Raw genomic sequence first — 20,295 nt, forward strand, 5'->3', positions numbered from 1 at the left:
TTTCTCGGAAACGCCGTTGGGACTCGGCTAGTAGTATTAAATGCCCCTCGTGGCAGCAAAAATTATAACGTTAAAATTAAACGGGCCTAACCTAGAAACTTTTGGGGCCTAAACACCGGTTAACGGTTCGGTGTGAAATTGCTAGCTTAACATAAAAAGCAACCCATAATGCAACGCTCAGTTAAAGCAACATTAAGTGACCTGTGGTAAACGCAGGTGTCCTCATCCATTAATAAAAAATGTCAGCAGTTGTGAATGCAAAAGTCTAGTCCTCAAATATAATATGACCCCCACTTTTTCCTCAGTAATTTCCAAAATAAAACATCTTATATTGGGCCTGGTATGGTATGTCAGTGATTAAAACAATATTCTGGAGCAGGACTGGGTGATATATTAGATTAATATTTTAGATTAATATTACACAATCATATCATATTAGCATTGGCCAGCCATATTTGGAGCATCTATATTTAGACCTAATGTGCAGTAACCAGGACACAAGCTCAGTGTTGCAGCCCAGTGCTCAGACTGCCATCTGAAGGACTATTTTTCACCAAAAGCCTACAGGCCTGACTCATTCAGAGAGCTGCTGGGAGGAGCAGGGCAGGTGCTGCTGATGCACTGTACAACGTCACCACGCTCCCAGCTTCCTTTTCAGCTGAGTCACCATCCAGCACCATGAGGATGCTCCCCACAGGGGCGCTGGCTCCACTGCCACAGCCTCTCTGATTGGACAGGAGCAGACAGGACCAAAGTCCCAGGACGGAGTATTGTCTACAGTGCATCAGATACAGTTCACATTCAGGTTATGATTTAGCTAAATGCTATTTCGGGCTGGCTGTTTGTTGTTTGGACTGCAGTAGCAAACTGCAACATTGTTTACTTCTTATATTGTTACTACATATTTATTTCAGGCAGCCAAATCCAGAGCACATTTATGGCATGGTGTCAGTCTGGCAAAAGAGCGACACTGAACATCTGCACATGACACATTATATTACTTAACCTGTATGGAAGTTTTCTTTTCAGGAAAACTTGTGTTTTGCCAGTCAGCTTATCATGACATACCTCAATATATTGTAGACAAACCAATAACAGTGTTTGCCTGTGAAAGTAGAGCAGTAACCCGTTGTACTTTCCTGTGGCAGTTCATTGACTGATTTTAATGGACACACATGCATTTACGTAACCGCTATTTGTCAGCTAATACTAGTGCTTGGGTTCAGCTTGACTTCTAGGATTCAGTCTATAATACGAGACACTGCACGAATACTTTAGGAAAATGCAGACTGGGTTGTTTGAATGGCTAGAGCTACAGTAAGCGAGCCATGTTAAAGATTCATAGCTTCTGGGCGCCCAGATAGCTCAGTTGGTAGAGCAGGCGCCTATATATAGAGGTTTACTCCTCAACACAACGGGCCCAGGTTCGACTCAGACCTGTGGCCCTTTGCTGCATGCCATTCCCCCTCTCTCTCCCCTTTCATGTCTTCATATGTCCTGTCAAAAATAAAGGCTGAAAATGCCCAAAAAATAAATCTTAAAAAGAAAAGAAAAAATGCATAGCTTCTAAAATAGCCCCTATGCACAGCAGAGGAGAAATTTTAAGATTGCATTGAGGCACCACAGAAAGTTATCACATATAGCCTTAATATACATAATCCTTTAGTCAGTCAGGCAGCAAAGTGTGAGCCATTTTCATGCCATTTTCATCACTGTACTGCAGAGCCTTGATCTATTCAGTAGCCATGCAATCATCTGCTGCTTTGACTTAATAGTACACCCAATAAACATCTCTAATGACAAGATTACTTCTCACCTCCTGTCTCTAACCCATTACTATTCAGACTGGCTGCTTTCTTGTATGGCCTTCACCCAAGCAAGCTGAAAGCCTCAGGGTGATCCATAGTTACCAGGCAACCCTGAGGAGCTGTAAATAGTATGCTCCTGAAACTCTCAGGACAAATGGAAGAAAGTTGTGGTGTATGCTGGTATGAACAGACTGACAGTGGTTGAATCACACTGACAGCTGACTGAGGCTCCTCTCTCTCTCCCTCTTTGTCTTCTCCCCTTGAAACTGGGATGCACTTCATTAAGACTGGATCTGTTGATCATCACTTGACAGATAAAGCTGTCAAGTCTGGATACTTCCCAGAAAGAGCTGCACTGCATCGCAACACCTGAAATCTTTGACCTGCAGGCTGCAGTGATACCTGGGAGGTGCACCTGCTGTCTGACAGGTTTGGAATATGCAAAAAAAAAAAAAAAAAAAACTCGCATTTTCTTATAGTAGAGATAGGTCGGATTTTTTTCTAACCTGGAGTTTTTTTTCAGTACCACTAAATCATGTGATTAACAGCGTCGGCGATGCGGCAAAACATGAATTATGGATAATCTGTATTCCCGGTTTACTCACGCGAAAAATATCCAGGATGACAGCTGTTTTTGGTCCTAGATGAACAATCGCAAAAATCTGTTTATTGTAGTGGTACAGTCGGCGGATTCGTCCCAGTTAGATCCGCTCAAACTTAGAGAAGCATCATCCTCAGCCGCAGCGAGGGTCGCGCCTGCGTCCTGCAGTATCCTGTGCTCTGGGATGTTCAGCCGGTCAGACCTGGACTGATCCGGGCTGCAGGGCGAGCACAGAGGAAGAATCTGCTGCCTCCGCCTGCATGCCTTCCTGGTGGTTGAAGTTGTCGCTAAACAGCAGGCACGCATTAGGATGAAGATGAGAAGAGAGATCTGATTGCATGCTCGGTGCGCATGTGAAAACTGAGCTCCGATCAGGTTGATCGCAGCATGCAGAGGCAGGGGCTTCTTCACACGTTACACCGTTCAGTCGGTGTTTTTTTTTTCTTTAGTGGCAATGGTTTAATGTAAAGCTCGTGGAAGAACTATATATCAGCCTATTGTATTTCTTATTGTGCTCATTTTAAGTGAATAAACGATCATAAATCAATTATATTCACACATATTCTACTCGAACTTCACACCTTCAGGATGCTGTTGCAAGAGAGGCAATGCCAGCACACTACTGCTGAGCTCAGCATCTGTCCTGCATGTGGAAACAGATGGCTGCTGTGATCGTAAGCATATGGATTCCATACCCTTACTTACATCAAGTGTTACTTTAACCCATATGCGTGTGCTCAGGACAGAACTGGTGTTAGTTTTCCACTCAAGCTTGTCAAAAGTATATTAACAATATATATTATTTAAAATGGATCTTTTGGGATTAAATGGAGAAAAAAAAACAAAGTTGACAATAATTTTGCCAGGTGGTTTTGGACAAATGTATTTAATCCTGACAGAGCCTTGTAATTCCAAGTTTGAAGTTGGTTGTCTTAAAGTATAATAACGTGATAATAACCGAAGTGAAGACAAATAAATCATTCTCCATGTAAACTGAGTAACTCCATCCCATGAATCCCAAAAAGACCATGACATGTGGTTGACAGCTCTAGAAAATACACTGTAATTGGACCTTGTGTTGAGTATTTTTTCATATGGTTAAAATATGCTGTCATGATGTATACAAACAAAAAGTTCGCCCAAATAGACTTGGCTCCCCAAACTATTCCTAAATGATGTTGGAGATTACATTATTAATATACCTATTAACATTCAAGTATTCATGTGATCCTTAAATGTAGAATTATGTAAAAATTAATACGAGAAACTGCTGTTAGTGGCAGTCCAACATTCAGTCTACTGTATGTTCAATGTGTAGTGTCTGCCAGCTGACCTCTGTCTGCACTTTGATGTCATAAAAATGCAAATAAACAGAACTATTAATCAGAAAATCTGTTCCATTTAATCTCCTTTTGCCATGCGAGTTGTTTATTCTGCATCATGTTTTTCAAGTTTCTTCTTCGCTCCAAATGGGGCCAAGTTGTACTGAGTCAAATTAAAAACTGTCATGCTGAGCCATTATGTAATCACAACACCATGAATGATATATTGCTTGTTTGTTTGTGTGGCCCTACTACATTATTAGTTCTCCCATTTGTAGAATGAAGCAAAGGGCATGGTGGAGTCTGGGGGAGGTGACGTGCTGGCTCAGTCTCACTCTGAGCCCATTCTTGTGTTCATAAACGATGCGTGCATGCCATCAGTTCTGAATCCCAGTGTCTGTGCCTGCTTAGTACCCATTATGCTGAAGGGTCAACCTGATCAACCAAGTACTTTAAAACCCTTGTGTTGACTTCGGGTTAAATTGACCCGTTTTCAATTTTTGTTTTATATCAGAAAATATGGGACGTAGAAATAAGCGCTGAAAATGTGTAGAAGAAAAATTTAACAATTTAAAATGTTGGAAAAAGCAAAAACAAACTGTGAAAAAAAGGCGTCAGAAACGTCGAAAAAAAAGTGTTTTTTTCAAGGTTGACAGGAAGACAACACAAGGGTTATAAGGCCAGAGAGCAGTGGAGCTCAGAGGAAGGTGAAGGATGCAGTGGTAAATCATTCAGTCATAAACAAGCCATGTGAACAAAAAAGGCTATTTTATCATAACTCCAAATACTCTTCGGGTGATTGCCTGAAGTTTGCACGTTTGAATACTTGAGGAGTATGTTAAGTACTCTATGTTATTACTAATGAGCTGATATAATGTGTCCATGGAAAACATTTTTTATGATGCTGAACACGCATTAGTTATTTCTGCACTTTAAGTTTACAACAGCTTAGCCCTCAGAACAGCTCAAATCCAAATAAATTGCAGTAAAAGGTCCAAAACGGACTTACTAAACCAAACACAGTGGAGAAAGTAGTCCTGTAATGCCAGGAAACCAGGCCTTTGATGACGCACAGTGGAGAAACATTCCTCACCTTCTGTGATCTCACTGCAGTCACAGTTTCCATGCCGACTTTAAGAGGTCGTCTCTTCCTTTTCCTGATTGCCGGACATGGTGGCTCCTGTCCAAGGGCCACAGACTCCTTCACCACAACTTTCTCTGACTGGGCAGAAGCAGCTGGCTTCTCTTTAAGCTTTTTCTTCCTCTGAAATGACAAAGTGCATTTAATTTTTTAACGTTATTATTAACCTGATCATCACAGCAGAGTTGTCCCTACTGTGTTAGCTTTAAGCTTTAAGCAGCTGCCTCTCTGACATAAATACTTTTATTCAAAAGGTTTTAGTTCTGAGCTTCAGCTACAACATGATGTTTCAGAAGCTTCCCCATTCTGCCAAAAAACATAGTTTAGGAAGAAAAAACACCAAATTAGTGAACATAACATCCGACATGGGACCAAGTTCAGTTTTTTCCAAATTAAGGCTTGTTTCTAATATTTGCCACAAGAAAAGTCCATTCTCCAATTAGAGAAAACAGCAGCTCTCAATATCTGGCATGCACCGACTGAGCCGGACAAAAGCCCCTTATTCAGAGGCCAGTGATTATAATTAGAGCTGTCAGGTAAACAAATTAGGTTTTGTTTTTCCTGCTGCTGAAATTCCATGAAGAGGAATTAAAATACATAAAATTAGGTTTTTGCACCCAAGTAAAAAATCATATAGTGTAATTGAATGGGAACTGTGGAACTTTTGAAAGTTAAGTAAGTTTTTACCTGACATTTTAATTACAGAGTGGATGAGCTATATTTTACAATTGTAAATGCCAATGTTCATACAGTATAGTCTATTATGCATCAAATTACAATTATTTCTATATCCTTTGGGAGGAGTCATGAACTGTAGATAATTTTCTTTCTGAATGGATAACTTCTGTCTTACATCTCATCAGCCGTTAAGAGTTTTTAGGCATGCAATATTTTGAAAGGAGTTATTGTCCTTTCTAAGAAAACTCAACGCACTGCATCTTAAGAAAACACAAGCAAAAGGAGAAAACAAATTCACCAATTTGTTTTTTGAAGTTGCAGTGCGTTAAGCTCTCAGGGCCACCGTACCTCTCTTTGCTGTGAATTAAAACAGAATACATGAGAGACATTTCCATTGACAAAAAAATGAACAAGCCTTTCTTTCATTCTGTTCTAGAAAATCCCATGCAATCATAATGAAATCATTCACGTATCCCACAGCGTGACACATAGAAATGTAAGGCCGCTCAGCTCTGCTGTAACCTCCAACCACCAGCAGACGCAGATCATGATGGGAATATTCATGGACCCCTCCCACAGCCTCATAGTGTCTTTTGAAGAAATTATTGCACTACAGTGATTGCAGTTTGAGCTTTAACACCGCTGCCCATTCTTCTAAAACATGGAAGTGCATGCTTATACAGTATTTAGCTTTGTGTGTATGTGATCGGATTCAAAATAGAGACTGACAGCCTAATAACTTATGGTCACTGTATTACATCAATAGCTTTGTGCAGCTCTGTTCTCCAGACGGAGACCTCACATGTCTCTTTGTCCATACACTGGCTACTGCAGGACCTCTGTTGGGTGTTATGGCCAAACAGACAAAGGGCTTCACTCATGGAGCCATTTCAGAGAGCCTCTCAAGCTTATCACACATAATGACTGCACAGTGCTTCTCCACTGTGTAACAACACTCATAATGACTGTGCCAAAACACACTGAGTGAGGCCAGTACAGTTGCAGATATTTCAGTATAACATGAGCCACTCGTAGGATACTTAGTAATAGAATTGCCATGTGATAAAGCTGCAGCTGCTGAGAGGTTATATTACAGTACATAGATTATATAGGAATTATATAAACGAGATGGGACAAGAGGGGGTTAGAGCTGAAGAGGGTCCATTAAATAGGTGTATTGTATTCATATTCTATGACTTGTATTCACAAACTGTAGTAGATGCATCAGTGTTGCATGCTGTTCAAATGTCTTTGAAGAACAATGTACTTTGTTTTGTGCTTCAGCAAAAGCCAGTTCCTCTTGTATTTACTGCATGAAGGAACACTGTTGCTCATGCTGGAAACATTAAATGCATCACCTACCCCTATTACTGAGAAAGAACATCAAATGTAAAAACAGGATACACAGGTTGAAACACTGCAGTGCTACACAAGTCAAAAACATTAAGTTCTAAAAGGTTTTAGCCAATTTGGTCAAGAGTGAAATATCTGAACAACTACTGGATGGATTGACACTAAATTCGGTACAGACATTCATTGTTCCAAGATGATTCATCAGCATATCTTTGGTGATCCTCTGACTTTTCTTCTAGCGCCACCATGAGGTTAACATCACGTTTTCAGTGAAATGTCTCAACAACTATTGGATTGCCATGAAATTAGTTTCAGACCAGGTTCAGACACTTGTGTTCCCCTCAGGATGAATTGTAATAACTTATGGTTATTCCTTAATTTTTCATTTTGTGCTATCATCAGTTTGTTTTAATTGTTCAACTTTTAACTTTGCCTGCAAAACAGATATTCCCAGCAGTCTCAGCTGTACTTTGCTAATAATAATTAGCAAATGTTAGCATGCTAACACCAACTAAGATGGTGAACATGGTAAACAGTACACTTGCTAAACATCATCATATTAGCGTTGTCAATGAGACTCTTAGTCTTGCTAACATTTTAAATATGAAAATGTTGTGAATTATTATTTCCTAATTATTAACGGGGTTTTAAAGAAATAGTTCCATACACCCTTAAAGCTCAACAATGATGTGCAGGCAGTTTACCAATTTAAATGCTGCTGACCTGCTTTAGGAACTCATTCTAAGCTGTGTGTTAGTTAAATAATATGGTTCAGCAGACAAAATAAGTAATAATGAACGTGTCAAGCTTGTTGGTCTTGTGTGCTCCTGCAGGCTGGTTGTATGAAACTGAGCAAAGTGCAAGTGAATGAGGACCTCTGAAGTATGAAGGAGGCGTTACAAGCTGAAATGCAAGATGAATGATCAATGAAAGCAGACTGCACTTTGAGGACTTCATCATGGTAATGCAGAAATGTAATGCATGAGAAGTGTTTTTTAATTTGCATTTTTAATTCAAATAAAGAAGTTGTTCATTAAAACGGACAGAACAAAGTCGCTCGTATGAGAGAAATGCTCTCACCTGAGTCGGGGCTTTAGATTTGGAGTGCTTCACCATCACTGTATGAAAAAAAAAAAAAAAAAAAATCAAATATTACCTTAGACAGAACAATATAGGAACACAAAATGTGAGACAATCATTTTATCAACTACCCACATGATGTGGTAAACGTGATATTGCTTTAAAATATCTATAGTGCAGCAGAGATGACAAGAGTTACGGTTCATTGCAAATGCACGTTTCTTGCAGTGACTTGCAGGTTATAATGACTCTGTAAATCACTGTAACTTGTAGGCTTGAGCTAAGCTGATGTTACATCATGTCACATTTGTAACATATCATTAAGCTCACATTCTGTGAGTGTGGTAAAACACTAAAGTGTAGTTTCACATTCTTAGTTAAACAGAAAAGTATGCCTGTGATTGCTCACAGCAACGTCCTAAAAATAAACATGTTTTATTGTACTAAAAAGTATGAAAGATCCATTGTATCCTCTCACATGGGTACAAGCACATTTAAACAGTAATCAGAACAACCACAAAATGAAGGCAGAGCCAACAAGAGCTGGCACTTTGTGGAAAATGTGGATACTGCCATCTTGGAAAGGAAACACTAACAATTTACAATTACCGGACTTGGAAAAAAAAAAATTCCACTGAGTGTTCCTCCTCGTCAAACTAAGCCTGAATTGTTAAAGTTAAAACTTCACAGTAAGCATCATTAGTCTTGTTGTAAGGCCTCCAAACACACACAGAGAGGTTGAGGGGGTTGAGGGCCCACCTACCTGCCAGATACCTCTCCAGGGAGGGCGAGGATCTCTGGTTCCAACTGTAGCAGCAGAAGAAGAAGAGCCAGACCAGGAGGGTGGCCACTACCAGAACTAGGACCCAGAGGAGCCGGGCCACAGCTGGGTTAGTGACAGCCCATGCTGTCAGGATATCCATACTGAAGCCTGGTGAGCACACTGCTTGTCACCAGTAGAGCCTCACTATCTACAAAGTCTGATTCCCAGAGTGTGATTGCAGCAGAGCTCATGAATGGGTTGCAGTGGGCCGGTTTTGTGTCCTCTCGGGGTAGCTGCAATGCCTACAGCAGCAGGAAGAAGCAGCAGCCAGAGCAACGGCAACCACAGATGGATACCAGCTGTTCCAGAAGGAGCCGTGCACAGACCTTAGCCCACGTCAGCTCTAAGTGTGTGTAGGCATGTGTGTTAGCTTGCCTATGTGTTTGTTGTGTTTTACTGAGTCCTGGAAAAGTGTGTGTGTGTGTGTGTAAGGAAAACAGTTTGGAGGAGTGGCTAGGAGTTACAGCAGCAGGCATAACTGTCAGGCACTCCCAGGCTGAACATCAGAAGGAGTTCTCTCACATGGTCCAAGAGGCTGTAATTCTGAGGGGCGACTCAGGAATGCACCTGGGGCACAGTCCCGTCTTTACCTGTACACCTGCCAGCAGTATTTTGACAGAGGGGTGATTGAGAAACTGCACATACCAGTTTAGATCTCATAAACAGTGTAAGAAAGGGTGACTTAAGAGTGCACTTTGATTGACCATTACAACTCACCTAACAGGTTTTAAATAAGCCCTGTTCCTTACAGCTGCATGTTACTGTGTACTGAAGAGTAGTTTGAAAGTAAATTTACAGTCAAAGTCAAATATTTGTTGAGGATATGCTGAAATTGAGTAGGTTTTGCAGCGTCATTCAATATTCAAAAATAAGGTGTGGTTAAACATTTACTGCACGAGCAGAAACATCCAACTGACAATAGACAGGAGCCTTGAAAATGAAGTGTGACTGATCTGTCTTGTGAGTTGCCGTTGCAGTGCTTTCTATCCAATTTGATCTCCACATCAACAGTGTTCCTTTTCAATTACCAAATCATTTGTGCCTCTCCTACGTCAACGAGGTTGCAGGAGAGCCAAGTTCAGTATCTCCTTTCAAAGCAAATTTTATTTATAGGTCAATTTTGTATCGGTCTGTTCTTAGTTTTACGATAAATTTTAAATTCAAATGCTGTAGTAGGAACTACAGCCTGGCAGAGAGTCTGAAATGCTACAACTGTTTGCAGACAGTAGAAAACAAAAATAAACCAAGTGCACCATCTAGTGGTCAATTATTAATTAAGGAAAGAAGAAACAAATCTCTCTGAAGAGGCAAAATAATGTTTAATGTTAATTTAGGACAGTTCTGGTTGGATCATTTGGGTGAATAATTGAAAAATTAACACCTAATTAACACACACCAGATTCCAAATAAGTTATGATGAAGAGAGTGTCCACTTAATAAATAATACCTTCAAGAAGTTAAGCTGCCAGTTAATAAATAACAATAGTTTCTAAACTGATAAATTAATGAATTCAATAAAAAAAAGCCTGAATAATATCCATTAGAGCCATCTGCATCCTCATTAAGTCAATTTCCATTTTAGTAGAAGCCGGTGTCTTGAGCAGCCCAGTTTGGTGTCTGAGAAAAATAGCACAAAAACAAAACAAACATTAGAACAAATGCTCAAACTACTTTATAATGAGGTAAAAAGAGATTTGTTCCAAAATTAGATAGGCCTGTTTTTATGTTTTTATTTAATACAGGCTATTTATTTTAGATATTTTCTCATTTACAGGTTTTGTAGCTAAAACCCTGTCTTTGCATTTGATTTGATCTGTTGGTCTGTTTTAGTGCTTTAAGTGCTTGTGACATCTCACATGTGGCTTTGACTTCCAAATGAACATTTAGCCCACTTTGTAGGAAAATACCGATATATATAACATGTATCGTCATTCAGCCAATAATACCAAGATATTATTTTTGGTCCATATCGCCCAGCCCTATGCCGAATTTATATCTTCTTCCCCCTAACAGTAAATACTACTAAAGGTTCAAAGTTCACATCCCTACACGTTTAGTGCTTTGTCTACCTCATTCCTGTTGCTGTGGGCCATCTTCTTCTCTATGTTCATTGCCAACATCTGGCTACGAAAGGACAGGCTCTTGGTTTTCTCGATCACCTGCTGGTACGGCGACACTGCATTGTTGCCCATCACCACATGAGCCTGAGGAACAAATTCACAAGAATTTATATTTCTGAAGGACTGACTACCATAGAAGTGGTAAGCACACCACTACTTAAATCCTTGGATGCTGCTTTCAGTCTTTTTACAAGAGCAAAAATAAATAAATTGCCTAATATACTACTACCTACATTAGTAGTCTAAACAGAGCTGTTTATGCTAGGCTTGGTGATTTGGAGAGCATCTAACTGAAGGTGGATCAGTAAATGCAGAGCCTCACCAGCTTGGAGTCGATCTTGGCATCGAGTCTGGCGTTACGGATGAGGTTGACGATCCACCTCTCCGCCTCCTCCGGCGTCATGTTGAGCTTGTCTGCCAGCATGCTGAGTGGAGAGAGTGAAGGAGGAGGGGGGCATTTCATTTAAGTAACTATCTTTTGAGGGAATCCAAAGTCCCCAATTTCCCTTTTTACAGTTCACTATTGAATATACTTGAAAAACTAGGAGGACATGAATAACACGATGAATTACAGTGGCAGCACTGAAAAGTCAAATCACAGAAGAACATCTGGGTAGAGAAGTTGAAAAGATCTTTCAGTGTTTTTTTCTCAGAAACTGTGCTTTCACAAATACAAGGCAGTGCACACACTGTTCCTGACAAGAACGCCTATTACGAAGACGTTTACCTGATGCTGATACACTGATGAATCCGACAAAAGGTCTCAAAGATGAAGAGACGGGCATTCTCAATGAAATCCTCAAGGCAAGCGACCAGGAAGAAGTCATTCACAAGAACCTGAAGGAACAAAGAAAATCACTTTATACACATACGAGGCATTCATGTATAGGTGTATGAAAAATGCAGTTGTAGTTTCTCTGCCAGCATACATACATACATACATATAATGCATATAGGTAGTGTCATATTCAAAAGGTATATGTGTACAGGTCTAATCTCAAACCATATCCATGTTTTACTGGAATGATAGATATACTTTGAGTACACTAGAGTACATAATAGCACCACAAGACAATCACTTTTGATGTGCTGGAAACTATTTCCTGTGGTCGGGCTGTTTTGCAGCAGAATTTCCAGCTATTGGTTTATCCACCCATACATTAAAATGTCCTGGTCAAAACTATCCAACCGCACAATTCAGAGCATTTATAAGACAGTTTTGTAGTGGATATCTGGTTTGTATAATAATGGGGATATTTTTGTCTTGTCAAACTACTATACTATACATATCATTAAAATGCACATATATGCATCAATGTGCTTCCAAATCTCTTCAGGTTATCTGCTGTATAGGAGCGTCCTTTGGTGTGAAGGCTAAATCATGTACTGATGTTGAGATATATTACTGTTCAAAAGACTGTTTAAAGAAAATCACAAGAAAATGTTCTGCTTTTACATAAAACATAAGCCAAAATGCTAATCACAGCTATATTTAATGTACACACAAGGCATGTTTTTTGAGGTAATTAATTCACTTTTTTCTCCATCATTGTTGCCAAGCTCTTTTAAGAGAAAACATGGAACCAGCCTGCCACCCAACATGAATCATAAAGCCATCAACGGAGTGTTTTGTAGGAGATTAAGTTGTGACTTCTCTATCTGTGGTTTTAAAGCAACGGTCACAGAAACATCAAATGGGATGTTTGGCCACCTCAAATCTCCAGAAGAGCTTAAATTTATCAATATATTAGTGTCTGGGATTTTTCACATCTTGTGATCGAGAAAAATCAGATCCACTGCAGACATTAACATCTTACATCAATCAAAAAGTTCTGAAACAGAAAACTTTAATTCTTTAAAAAAAGAAACGCAAACAGCAAGAGAAAAACACCATGGGATTTTTATTTATTTCATTAGGATGAGCTGTTGATCTCTAGAGGGGCAATTAACAAAAACATGTACATTTAAATTCCCCTGGTCATTAAAAGCCAGCAGAATCCATGACAACAGAATGACTTAATGAACTATCTTTATTCTTCTGTCATTATGCTCACAGTCCATATCTGACAGCATAGTTGAGGCCTTCACAATCACTGCATGATTGACGCAAGAGGGGTAAAAGCCAATTGATCAGAGTGCTGAGAAAATGCACAAAGTTGTCCCTTGACACAACTGAAAAAACTGCAGTCAAGGGTTTCTAAAGAGAAGGCAACCAAGCCCCAAATCTGACAGCTGTTCCGCTTTGAAAATCAAAATGAATAAAAGTTAAGAGCCAGCAAATCAGGCCAGACATGGATTTGCTGAGGCTCAATAGCTGCAAAGTTAAATGCCTGGGACTCAGGAGATCAGAGCACCATAGCTAAGGGAAACTTCATATTACCCCTCAGTCTCAGGAGACAGCTAACTTTTATAGGGCAATTTAAGCCTGTGCACCATGACAAACACACACTGTCAAGCAGGAGAAACTTTAGGAAGCTATCCTTACCGACTCACATTCCCTTAGCTTCTTCTGGGCGCTGTCAAAGTCGAAGTTCACATAGAGACACTCCACAAACTCTGTGATCGGGTCCTTATATGTATACGACTCCTGCGGAAGTGAGAGAGAAACCACCATTTATATGTTGACTAAATCCCAGAGCCAAATCTGCTTACATTTATTAATCTTACCTGTTGAATGACTTTCACCAAATCCTTGAGAACCTGTCTGCGCTTCCGTACGTCTTTGTTGGTGATGACTGCAGTTGTAAGGTATCGCAGGATATGTGGACACATTGTCTGGATGGCATTCAGATACCTGAAAAACACAAAGGCAGCACACAGTGTCATCACTATTAGTTGCCATCACAATGAAATTGGGTACCATAAGTCATTTTACTAAACAAAACATAAAAAAATTATTTCATTTAGAAAATAAACTGACATGAACAACAAGGCTGTCCATCAAACAAGTATTTTTCAATAGAATAGGTTTATGTGGTTTAATGTTCAAAAAACACCATATTTTTGTTGTACTGCACATTTCTGCAGCTCCTCTTTTCACCCTGTGTGTTGAGCTCTCTGTTTTAGCTACAGAGTGAGACATCACACTTCTATTCCATCTTTTTTGGGAGTCGCACATGCACAGTAACTAGGTAAGTCAGAGTATGAGGTCGTGCCACGCTAGCAGCTAGGCGAGCATTATAACGTGTTACAAAGTGATGTACGTTTGTCACAGAAGTAAAGGCTGGACTACATTAGAGCTGTTTGGAGCAGTTTGTAAACAGTGTTTTCTGTTGGAGATGGTAAGTCCCTTTGGGATGGAGTTTTGGATTTTTCACTTTGTAAACCTATAACATGCACAAAAAAGATATATAAACACAATAAAGGAAAGGGAAACAGCCAGTTTGTACGTGCCAGCCGGTGTATATGCGTGCCTGTTTTTTGTTATATATTGAAAACACTGGGGGAAATTGTTAGGTCTTTGTAAATTATAGAATGTGGTTCTAGACCTACTCTATCTGTAAAGTGTCCTGAGATCACTGCTGCTATGATTTGACACTATAAATAAAATTGAAGTAAAAACATCTAGACTCACTGAGGCTGATAGAGGAAGAGCTCGACGATGTTGTCTCTGCCTTTAGGATGGTTGAAGAACACAAAGAGGGACCAGTGGATGAGCCAGGTCCTCTGCTGGAGTGACTGAAGAGGAGAGCTCACAGACTGAAGGGAGAGAGGGGACACAAATGGTAGAGGTTATGAAATGTTGCAGCAGACAATGTTTTTAGAACAAGAATACCTATGAATACAATTCAGACCCACGTTCAATGACGTTCCTGCCAAATGCAGAGAAACGGTCAAGAAGCAGGTTCACATAGTAACTTCTGAGGTAAATGACCTATAAATAGCAGTAGATCATTCATTCGACTTTCATCTGGGTACACTTTTATTTGATTTCAGTCGGGATACACTGGTACTGATTCTGACATTTCATAAAATGAGCTCCACTCTCAATTGTAATGCAATTTTCTACTTCAACGTTTACCAGAAACTGCAAATATCATTTCATGTTGCTATGTGCTGCTTGGCTCATCTCATTTTATCTCTATATTGCTAATGTACACACTAGCTAATCTTGATAACATCTGTAAGCATCTTAAAAGAATTATTCACTTACATTGTTATCTATAGTCTCCCTTAGTCGAGTGAGATCCTCCATGGCTGCTTCCCAGTTCTGCATCAGGATCTCAGAGGCCAGTTTCCCCCACAGAGAGCTCAAGGCATTCCTGTCTGTTGAGGGAACCTGAGCAACAAGTTCAGTGTATCATAATCAAAACAGACTGAGCAGTATTTTGGAAATGATAATTTAAAAAAAATAGATGAACACAACTGAATCTATTGTGGCTTGCAATTAACATTTTCTATTCTTATGTGGTTATTCTTACCAGGACACGGAAGAAGTATAGGTATTCTGCAGCCCCAGAGTAGTTACCGCACTCGTACTGGAATTTGGCGTACCTGTACAGTGTGTCCAGGTATTCTTGGCGAAACTAAGAAATAAATAAACAAGGGAAATATAAATTAAAATCACATTGAACAAGGTTGAAAACTGACAAGCATCCAGTTATATGGAGGTTAAGTATTATTCCCAAGGGGAAATTCAATTTTAAAAAGGTGTGGCACATTATTAAAGCTATAATTAGGGCTGCACGATAAATCGTTATAAAATCGCCATCTCGATTCACCCCGTTTGCGATTTCATTTTTAAATGACTTTGATGCTTTTTCTTTCTTTTTTTTCTCCTTCAATTAATTTATTAAAAGCATTTGACATTGACATTAACATGTTTTAATTATGTAAAGACATGTTCAAGGAGTTCAGATAGAGCCTGTATCAGGGCCATATTTAGTTCAGTGTGTTATAGGTCACTATTTTTGGTAGCTTACTGTCCTGGCCAGTATGTACTTTATTTTCTTTATTCATTGAAGCCTCTATGTTTACAGGCTTGTGTTGATGCGTAATGTGCTATAGGTGCCAAAAATCTATGTTTGGTACTGCCAATTTGTTTTGTTTTGTCATGGTTCATGTGTGCAATAAACATTACACTTCGTGAGAAAAACATTGTGGCAGGGAATCATGATATCAATTCTAAGCTAAACAATCGTGATTCATATTTTTCCCCGAATCGTGCAGGCCTAGCTATAATGAACGTGGCTTTCAACAGTCGATAGCCCTGGAGTACAGTCAACTAATCCACTGTTTTTCAAACTGCTAGCACCCTAGCTTTATTTTTTCCTCAAAGAAAGCTAATTGTTAGAGGATGCAAGGCTGGCAGATTCTGGCTGATTGGAGAATGTGTTGGCATCTTTCATCTTGCCAGGCAAAACAAAGCCTGTTCTTTTTCACAATGACAACAATCCCTTCTTTGAGGGTAGTGTACATGATGTGGACAATATTTTTTTTATATAACTTATACAAAAAAAGTAAAATAAAGAAACCATTGGTAGAAAAGTTGCAAGTAGTTACTCTGATCATTGATCATCATTACACAGTGCATAATGAGCACATTGGTGGGTGGTGTTGGATGTTTTAAGATTCTGAGATTTGGAAAACAGTCCTGCTGGCTCACAGTGGCAGCTGGTTGTTATGGAAACAAAGCACATTGTGCATCCCGCCTTAAAAGATGCAGTGCATTCTTTATAGAACAATAGGTGTGTGAATAAATCCTTTTAACATTTTAAAACTTACATTGTGTTTCTCTGAAAGATAGTCAAAGAGCATCCTCCCATCTCTGATGAAGAATAAAACAATAGATCAATAGATGAGCCATTTACAGTCCACATACATACTTTCACATGTATTATAATACTGTCAGTTCTATAATATAGAATGAGCAAAGTATTTAAGACAGATGCATTTCTTTGACAAGCTGATCTGACCTCGTGGACTGCATCTGTCGAGTCGTCTCGGGGTCTTCAAACATCTTGACAATTGGCTCTGTCTCTGACTGGAGCTGCTTCAGTTGGGCCACCACAGTACTCCTCTTCTCCTTCAGAGCTGAAACAGAAACAATTCTCACACTAACACAATGTTGTTACATCAGCAGTGGTTAAAGTGCTCATATTATGCTCATTTTCAGGTTCATAATTGTATTTAGAGGTTGTATCAGAATAGGTTTACATGGTCTAATTGTCAGAAACCACTATAGATTTGTTGTGCTGCACATTGCTAGGTCAAGGTAAACTTTATTATCCCACAAGGGGAAATTCATGTGGTCATTCATTACGCGTCCTTGTCGCAACATATATTATAAAAATTAACAAAAAAAGAGAAACCTTTTTGCCACAACATGAACATATTATAAATAATAAATAAATAAATGACATTGTGTACAGGCTGATATTTAACTAACTAAAATACAAAGGAATGTAAAGAACAAAGACTTTTTAGAGCAAACTGCATAATGACACAAACCTTTAACAATAAACTTGGTGACTGCCCTGTTGTCAACATTGAACTAATGAAGAACTAACTTAAGTACAAAGGAATGTAATTGAATTGCCTTGTTGCTGAAAGGTGCTGTAGAAGTAAAGTTGCCTTTCCTTACAACCTCAGCCTGTCAGTCGGTCATCAGGGCACAGAAACCACTGTTGTGCCTGCTTGTCTCAGAGGAAGTGTAAAACAACAGCATGCGACCGCTTTCGGCTCGCTATTAATATCATATTGCAGCAAATGCTGTCTGCGTGAAGTTTTGAAAAACTGTAACCACACTTGAAACCACTTTATCAGCATCACTGTGACTCACTGTGACTTCAACAAAACTGCAGAGCCGACGTAGTTTACTCCGTCCGCACCTCTGCGCGCGCGCGCGAGTGTCGGTCGGAGCTCCGCTCTGTGTCAATATGCAGAGAGGACAGAAAGCTTGCGCTTAAGCGCTCAGACGCTTTTGGAACCGAAATTTTGCACCAAAAGATAAATAATTTTTTGATACTCATAGGATCTGGGTATTTTTGTTGGTGCCATAAAAGTATCGACTTTCGGTGCCCAGCCCTACACATTGCTGCAGCTCCTCTTTTCACCCTGTGTGTTGAGCTCTCTGTTTTAGCTACAGAGTGAGACATCTCACTTCTGTACCATCTTTGTTGGGAGTCGCTCATGCGCAGTAAGTACTGCTAGCTAGTCAGTTGCAGAGTATGAGGGAGTGCCATGCTAGTAGCTAGGCGAGCATTATAACGTGTTACAAAGTGAGGCACGTTTGTCACGGAAGGCTGGACTACAATAGAGCTGTTTGGAGCTGTTTGTGAACAGTGTTTTCTGTTGGAGATGGTAAGTCCCTTTGGGTGGACTTTGGGCTTTTTCACTTTGTAAACCAATAATGTGCACAAAAAGATATAGAACACAATAAAGGAAAGAGGAAAAGCCAAAAAGCATAATATGAGCACTTTAAGAGAAAAAACAAAAACCCCAATAATATTTATTCATCTGGTTGGAAAATCAACAGCACAAAACAGTCAGATAAAGGCAAAAACATATTTTCCTACCAGTAACCAAGTACTTTCCAGATTATGGTACTATTATGTTCTGCTCAGGTGGCATGGTCAATGTTGGGACATCACAGGCACAGAGGCTACATGACAAGACGTCAACTGTATTCTTTCCTTTGACTAAGTGGTTCAATACATGACTGATAGTCTGCCTCCATTTGCTTAAATGTATTAAATAAAACATGAATAATAGGTACCACCTAAAAACTTTTGTACACACTCAGTGCTCAAGATGTAGATGTTATCCGTTTGAAAGCTAGATGTTATGGCAGAAAAAAATGCTATGAAAAGAAATATATTATTATTATTATCATTAATAACCACATATCTGGAAGAAAACTCCCTTTAAATAATGGCTGAAAACTTTTGTTTGATGCTGCCTTTTTTAAAATCAATTTATTATTTTTTAATAAACCAATTGTTAATTTCTTACACTGTACTGTAACTTTTATTCTTGCATTTAATACCTGTCTTAGTCTATTTAAGCTATTATATGTATTTGGATTTGTTTTTATTGCTCTTTAATGTGTTGTGTAAAGTAATTGAATTGCCTTGTTGCTAAAATGTGCTATATAAATAAAGTTGCCTTACGTATGGAATCAAAACAAACTATTAATCTGCTGTGTTTCTTACAGTGTGGAATTTCCTTGTCCGGGTACAAGTTTTTGTACACATCCATGGCGAAATCCACCATGTTTGTCTCGCTGAGGAGGTCCAGCTTTCCTTGAAGAAGTTCCTTTTCATTGTATATCTGTTATTAAAAACACAAAATATTTAGTTTCCTGTGGGACACACACTCAGATTTAGAAACAACTGTACAAAATAGAAAAGGGAAACGACAGGACATGTGTGCCAGTGCTACTCATGCCATTCATCCGGTTGTAACCAACGTTAATCCGCTAACGTTAAGCTGAAACCATGGCTGAAACGTTAGGCTAACACGCTAGCTAACGACAATAAGAAGCTTGTTAGCCAAAGCTCTAAAAAACAACCTCAGTTTTGCGGAGTCGCAGCAATTGACTGCTACTATCACTAACAGTACAGCAACACTCCGGTATAAAAAAAACTAAAATAAATGTGTAGCCGCTAGCTGACTGTCTGTTTATCTAATGTAATCTAACGTGACAGATAGCCTAGCCGGCTGGGGATGAATCGGTGCTCGCTACAACCGTGTTGTTATGTATAAATACCCCCCAATGAACAGCCGCATTATATGTTGGCGTTATGCGATGCAAAATCTGTTGTACCTCTTTCACAGACAGGAATTCCAAAAGAGGAAACACCAAATGCCGGTCCAGAAAATGAGCTATCTTGGTAGTCAAGTCGTAATCCGCCATCTTGCTTGGCTTCAAAAACAAACTTTATTGACAAACATAGCGCAGACGGAACCTGGCAAAACTCCCTTCTCTTTGCATTCCGCAGAAATAAAATATAGAGGTAACAAACAAACTAAAAGAAAACAAAAATATATATACAGGTAACACAAACTTGCAAGCGATACAACGTCAGTAAAACCACAGTGTCCCACAATGTCTTTGCCTCTCTGTTAATATATCCAAATTGACATAATTAAATCAATGATCAAACGATGAATACATTCGTCTACTCTTTTTTACAAATGTGAAAGTTATATTTTCCCACCCCAAATAATGTGATTAACATCAGATTAACAACATATAAAATGGTTTACACGTTTGACATACAGAATCAAATTAGTATACGTGATTAGATTGTGATTATTTCTGGACAGCTTAATATATTATTATCCCCTGGTTGTAGCTATTTCAAAAGCTCCAGACAGCCAGGAATGTGGTACACAAAATATTTCTGTAAAGGCATACAGTTATAG

The 20,295-nt window shown here is 39.2% G+C and overlaps 2 protein-coding genes across 8 annotated transcripts in view; both read right to left on the minus strand.

Moving 5' to 3' along the window:
- The window catches only part of pleca (plectin a), a 111,370-nt gene extending 102,407 nt beyond the window's left edge, over positions 1-8,963 (minus strand). For 3 of the 7 annotated variants that reach the window (XM_035991339.1, XM_035991338.1, XM_035991337.1), the window contains exons 1-3: positions 8,747-8,961; positions 7,984-8,021; positions 4,825-4,995 (exon numbers count right to left, since the gene is read on the minus strand). In XM_035991339.1, coding sequence (XP_035847232.1) covers positions 4,825-4,995; positions 7,984-8,021; positions 8,747-8,906 — 369 coding nt within the window. In that variant the 5' untranslated portion in view covers positions 8,907-8,961. Of the gene's footprint in view, positions 1-2,413; positions 2,763-4,824; positions 4,996-7,983; positions 8,022-8,746 lie in introns of those variants that run through there. The other 4 variants (XM_035991335.1, XM_035991333.1, XM_035991334.1 and 1 more) reach the window with 4 other exon arrangements.
- Positions 8,964-10,106: 1,143 nt separating this feature from the next.
- eif3eb (eukaryotic translation initiation factor 3, subunit E, b) lies at positions 10,107-19,821 on the minus strand. Its single transcript, XM_031295693.2, has 13 exons — positions 19,694-19,821; positions 19,080-19,197; positions 16,842-16,959; positions 16,651-16,693; positions 15,348-15,452; positions 15,080-15,205; positions 14,501-14,625; positions 13,594-13,720; positions 13,412-13,513; positions 11,654-11,763; positions 11,249-11,351; positions 10,876-11,010; positions 10,107-10,423 (listed from the first exon to the last, which is right to left on the minus strand). Exons 1-13 carry the CDS (start codon positions 19,781-19,783, stop codon positions 10,385-10,387), a joined length of 1,341 nt encoding a protein of 446 aa, XP_031151553.1. The 5' UTR covers positions 19,784-19,821; the 3' UTR covers positions 10,107-10,384.
- Positions 19,822-20,295: the final 474 nt, after the last annotated feature.

Source organism: Sander lucioperca, chromosome 14 (assembly GCF_008315115.2).
Source record: "Sander lucioperca isolate FBNREF2018 chromosome 14, SLUC_FBN_1.2, whole genome shotgun sequence".
NCBI lineage: Eukaryota > Metazoa > Chordata > Actinopteri > Perciformes > Percidae > Sander > Sander lucioperca.